General features: G+C 30.4%; 1 protein-coding gene across 4 annotated transcripts; it reads right to left on the minus strand.

Annotated features, from left to right (window-relative positions):
* Positions 1–6,419: 6,419 nt before the first annotated feature.
* On the minus strand, positions 6,420–8,149 carry LOC145087099 (E3 ubiquitin-protein ligase RSL1-like). 4 transcript variants are annotated; one of them, XM_079025016.1, is made up of 3 exons: positions 8,009–8,149; positions 6,696–7,638; positions 6,420–6,594 (listed from the first exon to the last, which is right to left on the minus strand). In XM_079025016.1, exons 1-3 carry the CDS (start codon positions 8,111–8,113, stop codon positions 6,518–6,520), a joined length of 1,125 nt encoding a protein of 374 aa, XP_078881142.1. In that variant the 5' UTR covers positions 8,114–8,149; the 3' UTR covers positions 6,420–6,517. The 4 variants fall into 4 exon arrangements, with proteins under 4 accessions (XP_078881142.1, XP_078881127.1, XP_078881135.1 ...); XM_079025001.1 differs by having other exon boundaries at positions 6,420–6,621; XM_079025009.1 differs by having other exon boundaries at positions 6,674–7,638; positions 8,009–8,143.
* Positions 8,150–8,399: the final 250 nt, after the last annotated feature.

Raw genomic sequence — 8,399 nt, forward strand, 5'->3', positions numbered from 1 at the left:
TTAATTGAATGAGTTGAGTGGGTTGAAAAAGATATGGTTTCCGTGTGTTGTGAATTGAGAAAGTTGAAGAAAAATTAAAAAGAAAAACGGATGTGATTGGGTTAAAGGAAATGACTCCCTCCTTCCTTAAGAGCATCTCCCACCCACCCCCAAACTTCATTTTTTCCCCCATTTTTTCCCATTCTTCTTTAATCCTACTCCATTTTCACTTCCATTTTTGGAGATATGAATAGTATTCCCCCATATATGGGTAATACTATTCATATCTCCAAAAATGAAGGTGAAGTTTGGTTGTCAATTTTAGTCCCTCTCATTTTTATTTTATACATTTCTAGTTTATTTTATCTACTAATTATAATTTAAATGTAATATTTAATATTTATAATATCATGTTATATACTAATTTATATTAATTAATCATAAATATAGAGTGTAATTAGTAGAGAGGTGTATTTGATAATATATATAAGTTATAAAAATGAAATATTCAAAGAATATACTTGTTGGGGTAAAAAATACGTTAGAAAATGAAATAGGGTTGGAGATGAACACTATTTACTCCATTTTTTACTCAATTTATGGGAGAAAAAATGAATATGGGTTGGAGATTATCTAAGCGTGTTACATATATTGGTGTAAAAATAAATTCTGGCACCAATTCGTTCATACATTTTGCTGCTTATGAAAAGAGTAAACACCAATAAATATTAATAAAGACCATTATGTGATGTTTCTTTGGTAGACTTCTTTTGTCTAATAAGCAGTGTTGTAAAAATCCCGATTAGACCCCGATTTATCCGTAGGCGCTAATTGACCGATTAGAGAGCGCCTAACGATTAATCTATGCATACAAAATGCCTGAAACAGTAAGACCCGATTAAATTTTAACACATTGAAGAAGTTATATTTTAATAGAAACTATTTGAGGTATGATTAGTGTTGTATTCATCTTATTAATGTGATATTAGTGGTATTTATGAACTTTAATATGATAGTAGTAATATTTAATTTTTTAAAATCTAACAAATTAGCAATTAATGGTCCCCGATTAATCTCCGCTTAGCCGATTAATCCCTTGATCCCAGTCCACCGACTAGCTAACGTCGAACGATTTTTACAACCTTGCTATTAAGATAAAATTATTAGACAATGGATCTAACAAAACGTTTGACGGATCAAATAAGCACCAACTAAGTTATTAACTAGTAGCCCCCTCGGGGTGTGTGGTCATGCGGTTACATATGGCCTCTAATCATAAGGTGTCTCAAATCGAGAATTTCTTTTATTAGGCCGTTCGATATACCCGGAACGAAGGCCTTCGTGGTCTAGCTGGCCACGAACCACGTTCGTGTACACCATCCCACTGCCTCGTGGTGGCTCGTGGTCGTGGCGGTTCATGTTAGGGACGACGGAGGCGGGCAACCAATCAGGTCTCTTCTCCTCTCTTCTTCTCTCTACTTCTCTCTACTTCTTCTCTCTTCCTGTCTTCTTCTTTCTTGCAGACCATGAGGAAGTGACCATCCCATTAGGTTGAGGAATAGTTGTGGTGGTGACGTGAAGGTGAAAGACGGTGATGGTCATGAAGACCATAATGGATGGTCTTATCATCTTACGAAAACATAAAAGACAAAAATAATAATACATTATTATAAATATAATTGCATATTAGTAATCTAATTCATGTTTTATCATTAATAAAAATTGGTTGCCTAAATATATTATTAATATCAATTAAATTTTAGATACCACTATAAAAAGACTTACATATTCATGTCACTACCATACACTTGTGACAAAGCTATAGGTTCATATTTAGGAATTAATGTAATATTTATTTAGAAAAATAATAAAGAAATATATTCTTTAAGGATAAATCATTTTGACAAGTAGCATTAATACATAAACTTTCATCACAAGAATCTTCTGGGTTCAATAAATAAATATTTATTGTTTATAATTAATGAAGATATTAATATAAGTGCACTTTTGGTTTCTTAAAAAGTTGAAATCATTGAATATTTATAAACTAAAAGGCAAACTACAAAAAAGTTTACGAGAGTTTAAAAGTTAGTTATATATGAGATATTGTTGGTGATTTTAGTGTTACAAACATATTTTAATATAGTTATTATTAATATTGAGATAGATAGACCGAATGTACGAGGTACACACTCGAAATGATAAATTTGGACTCAGGAATGTTGTCATTCGGTGACAACGCCCCTAGGTAAGGGGTTCCAATTAGGGTCAGTGCCCCTTTGTGGGGTCTAAGGGGCAGAGCCCCTAACAGTGGTTATGAATCTTACATCATAATGATGTCACCACTTGCTGAGGAGTGAATACCTTGCTCAGCTACAGAATTTACAAGATGCTTCTTCTCAACTTTAAGTTTTAATAAAATTCAATGATAGAGATTTTATGAATACCTTGCTCAGCTACAGAATTTACAAGATGCTTCTTCTCAACTTTAAGTTTTAATAAAATTCAATGATAGAGATTTTAACTAATACCATTCTACTAAAAAAATTATAAAGTATCAATTTGATTTTTTTACAAAGCCTCCAAAATGTAAGGCCTGATTGGTGCTAATAGTGTCCACAAAGCTTAGTTTAACAAAATTGTTGTATCAGGTGAAATGTGTATTTGACATTCAGTGGAGTAAAAATAACCATAGTAGGATATCACGTTAATTGTTCGATGAGAATATTTTTTTTAATATAACATGGTTAACACATATTTCTTTTAAATACGTCCCATTAAACTTGTTGTTGGAAAAAGTGTTATACTTACATGAAAAATAAAATTATAATAATGTTATCCACTACATTATATAAAGTTTAATGCATATATATATATATATATATATATATATATATATATATATATATATATATATATATATATATATATATATATATATATATATATATATATGGGTTCAGGTTCATTTGAGACCATTCTAATTTTGTGAGACCGTGAGACCAAATCTAAAAATAATTTTAAAATGCAAAATAAATGGAAAAATCCAAAAATTCTTTTTTTAAATATTATTTTCGGAACTTGAATTAGCTAAAAAAATAAAAAAAAAATCCCGTTTTTTTTTTTTAAAATACGTGAAATATTCTAAATAGAATATTACACTAACATATTCTAAAAAATAATTTTAAAATGCAAAATAAATGGAAAAATCTAAAAATTCTTTTTTTAAATATTATTTTTGGAACTTGAATTAACTAAAAATAAATAAAAATAAATAAAAAAAAATTCTATTTTTTTTTAAAAATACGTGAAATATTCTAAATAGAATATTACACTGTACATATTCTAAAAATAATTTTAAAATGCAAAATAAATGGAAAAATCAAAAAATTCTTTTTTTAAATATTATTTTCGGAACTTGAATTAACTAAAAAAAATAAAAAAATAAAAAAATGCGTCTCACGGTCTCACAAAATTAGGTCGTCTCACATGAACCTAACCTATATATATATATATATATATATATATATATATATATATATATATTACGGATGAGTAAAAACTGTACCGCGACTAAAATTAACCGCATAAACCGCAACCGCAATAAAAACCGATGGTGAAGTTTTATGTTTTTCAAAAACCGCAAATTTACAGTACGGTGCGGTTATTAGTTTTCAAAAACCGCAAAAAACGGCATCGTATCGCATATATTATATACAATTTTTTTATTAATTATTAATATATTAAATATTAAAAATAACACAGATTTTATGGATGAAAGATGGATAAAATACTAGAAGACAAAAGTATTGGTTTTTTATTATGTTTAACTTTGAAAATGGTGAAATTAGACAGTTTTAAGATGGACTATGGATTTGAAGGCTTCCCACGGTCTATGTGGATTTGTATTGAAATCACATAAAATCACACTGGTCGTGTGATGTGAAAACGTCAAGGTTCTAAAAAGTTCGCCATGACTTCGTTATGACGTGTCATGACTCCAAGGCTTGTATTTGCCGTCAAACTTTAACAAAATACCGCCTTAAGTAATATATGTATATAAAAATGAATAATAGTAGTATATATATATATATATATATATATATATATATATATATATATATATATATACAAATTGCCGCTTTAAGTCACGACTTACAAACGACGTGCCTTGCGACAACTCGAAAAAGCTCGAGGTTTGACATTGCCGCCAAGTCACGCCTAACATTATTTAGAACCTTGGAAAACATGCAGTTTTTGACAATCAACTTTGGAAGACTTCCCGATTAAGGCAATGCACTTTACCTTGAAACGATATGTATGGAATTATACAGAATAGATGTTTTTTTTTGTAGTTTTTCCTTTTACCCTTATTGTGGGATTATGATCATGTCTAAAAAACACACGCTACGAGAGAAGACCATAAGATCTCTAACTTTAAAGATTTTTGAAGGATTTCATCTCAACCATTTGGAAACATTAAATAGTCGGGTTTGTAAGTCGTATTCATGTACTATTTCACATTTCTAGACTTGGTTGTTTGTTTTAGCCATGTATGGCTAAACCTTGCTTTCCAATTATTTTTTGAATGTGGTGTGTGATTCAATTATATTATTTAATGTTTGAAATTCTATCTAGTGATTTTGGTTTTAAGTAAATTAAATATTTGATTCTTAATAATTCTTGTTGGCCACTTGAATTAAAGTTGGATCATTTCAGTTATTTGATTATAGAATCCGTAATTGTTTTGTGAATTAAAACTAGTAACAAGCATAAAATTAATTTTCAATGAATTGTTTTTGATGTAAACTAAAGTCACACATTCTTAAGTTTCTAAGCTTTTGATAAGTATCGGATGTTGTCGAAACATTCACATAAAGCTTAATGCAACCTTTTGATTTATCTCTAAGAGTTTGTTTATATGATAATTAAATGTGAGATTTATATCAAAGTGCTTGCTTTGAATTATACAATATGGTGAATGGAAAACATTAGAACTTGTTGATGCTTTCCAGTACCAATCGATATATAGTTAAGTTAATGTCATTGTTGAATTGCGATACTAATCTAGTCAAACATAGAATGAGAGTTCTAAATTCTCTTTTAGTACACTTTCATTTTAGTCTTTTACAAATGATTTTTCAAAACAAAGCCCCTTTTTAATTGATCGGATCATGTTTTGTGCAAAGAAGCATATTATTAGCATGTGTCTGTGTGGATCGATCATGTTTATCTTATACTATTTTTCTGGTGCATTATAACAGTGATATATATTTACAATTCATTTGTGGCCCCTCTTATATTTGTTTAGTTGACTCCCAACAATCATTCAGTGACAAACATAAAACATCACATATACTTATATACTTACATACCGTCTACCATTTTTTTTTATCATTTCCTAAAAGATATATATATATATATATATATATATATATATATATATATATATATATATATATCTTTTAGGAAATGATAAAAAAAAATGGTAGACGGTATGTAAGTATATAAGTATATGTGATGAAGCAAAGTTGACAAAAAACATGCAAGCTTCCTATTCCTAACTTTCAACTTCTTATATATATATATATATATATATATATATATATATATATATATATATATATATATATATATATATATATATATATATAAAAGAAGTTGAAAGTTAGGAATAGGAAGCTTGCATGTTTTTTGTCAACTTTGCTTGTTATTCTTTAGCCATTTTGACACTTTTGGTCTTTGCAATTAAAATTTTTAAATTTTTTAGGAACCTTTTAATATTCAAAGTTTGGCCACAAAACTTTAAGAATTTGACAACTTTGGTGCCTTTTCTAAAAACTTGCTAATTCTAACATTTTTAATTCATTAGTCATTTTTTCATTTTTAGGATTTTTTGTAGTCTGTCATTTCTTCTTTTGTTATATTTTTTTCTATATTGATCCTCATATTTATTTATTATTTTTGTTTTTTTTCTGCCTTCTATCTATCAGGGTCGAATTACTCTACATACATCTTTTAACAACAACACTCAAATCAGACGACTCAAATCAGACGCAGACGGCCGGAGCATGTGCAACATATCTAGTTTTAATAAAGGTTAATAAGATACATGTACATTCAAATAAACGTTTTCTTCATCTCAATATCCTCTTAAAAATCATTGAAAACTTTAAATTAAAAAGTGAGAATGTCCAAATAGAAAGCGACAATTTAATTATCGTTTGAAAATGAGAAATAAAAGAACGCGCGCTTACTTCAAGAATCAAGATACATGGCTCTTATTGTAGATGCTTAAAACATCGTCTTCCTATCGGTTGCAACCTATAATTGATTTTATTATCTTATTTTCTTATTTTTTTTTTGCCACATAAGATACATATATGTTCAAATAAACATTTTCGTCATGCCTTTATATTATCTTAAGAAACCATAGGAAATTTTAAAAAGCAAGAATGTGCAATTAGAATGTATCACTTTAGTTATGGTTTAAAATGATAAATAAATCCCATTTACTCAAAAATTCTACACAACACCATCATGCCAAATCAAACATCACAAGCATAGCTTCCAACATGTATTTTCCCACATCCATAACAAAAATGATTCCCACATCTGCAACAAGAGAGATCAGTCGGTAACCTGAAAAATATTATTCAAAATCACAACCGAAAGCAAAAGCCATAATATTAACCTGCAAGAAATGCGATGACAACCTTCTTGTTTTTCCACAATAATATTGCAGCTTGGGCACCTTCTCCATTCTTTGCTCTTGGCAAGCTGCATCAACATTATATCCTCTGGATTTCTCTCATCCTCATTCAGGCTTTGAAACTCATTACAATCCATCTCTGAATGCCATGCCACCTTACACTGCGCACAAAACAATCTGTGGCAGTTTGGGCATTCTGACGATGTCACAGACTCTCCACCATCATCCACCAACATGACTGAACAATCTTTAAACGGGCAGTAGAATTTCTGAGTACCCAGGATCAAAGACTCGCACAAAGCTTCCTCCCACCTTTCAAGTACTTCTTTTGGGACTATGGCTCGACAATGTTCAGGGCCAATTACCTCTTTGCATTTTGGGTCCGGACACTTCACATTCGTGATGTTCTCTTTAATCTTCGCAGATACGTGTCCGGATATACAATCAGAGCAGTACAGATGGCCGCAAACTGTTGCTTTTGAAAACATTTCTGATGAGGACTTTGTGTCCATGCAAATGTCGCAGAAGAAGCTCTCGGATGATTGGGATGCATCAGATGTCACCACTGGCTCCTTCATCTTCAATGAATGTGTAGGTGTGGACGTTTCTGGAATTGATGATGCTGATGATGATGATGAATCGTTTAAGGATGACGACGACGATGATGTTGATGATGCATCATTTTGAGATGCTGACGATGGCGTTGATGATGTATCATTTTGGGATGATGATGATGATATTGATGATGCATCGTTTTCGGATGATGATGATGCATCCTGTTGGGATGAAGAGGATGATATTGATGCTTCTGAATATATGAGCGCCTCTTGAAGTTGCAGTTCTTCGGCGTATTTTTCAGAGTTAAGATAGCTCTCATCTTTGTCATGGAGAGTTGACACGCCGACAACACTACTGCTAGCCATGTTCTTAACGCGTTTCGGTCTGTGCTGTAAAGTTTTAATCAAACAAATAATTTAATGAAAACTGAACGAGAAATAACATCACAATATATACGTAAAGAAACATCAAGGTTTTTGTTGTTTGGTGCTTGTTATACTACTGAAAGGTTTCCTTTAGACTTAAAGGTGTGGGCAAAGCCCACTTACGTGGTTATGTTCTCTCCTAACATCTCCATAGGGATGGTGTTCAATTTTTGAAACCTCATTGAGGAAGAAGAGGAAGCAGAAAAACAGAGGAAGGAAGAAGAAAAACGGATGATAAGGGATGTTACCCCGCAAAACCAAGGAAATCTTGGATGGGAACTTAATACGACTAGTTAACACCAAAAAGAAAGACATGAATTGAATAGCACCTCACCGCTAAAACCCTGATAGAAGTCGCCTCTTTCAAGAAAAGTTTATTGTTTCTTTGTGAGACAAATGGAGAGTTTTTAGAATTTATTTGCAAAAAGGGGTGTACCATGTGCCTACAAAATGAATTAGTAACGATTGTATATTTCTTACAACTATAACCCTTAAATTCATATGATTATATTATAGTTACATCCTTTTATATTTCATTATTCTATTTTAAATTTTTACTATATTTAAATATAATCTTATATATATATATATATATATATATATATATATATATATATATATATATATATATATATATATAGAGAGAGAGAGAGAGAGAGAGAGAGAGAGAGAGTTCAATTGAGAAAAAAAAAGTTGAGAATGGGAGAATCATTCTCAGTCACTCA

Source organism: Lactuca serriola, chromosome 1 (genome assembly GCF_051521515.1).
Source record: "Lactuca serriola cultivar US96UC23 chromosome 1, Lser_US96UC23_V15, whole genome shotgun sequence".
Lineage (NCBI taxonomy): Eukaryota > Viridiplantae > Streptophyta > Magnoliopsida > Asterales > Asteraceae > Lactuca > Lactuca serriola.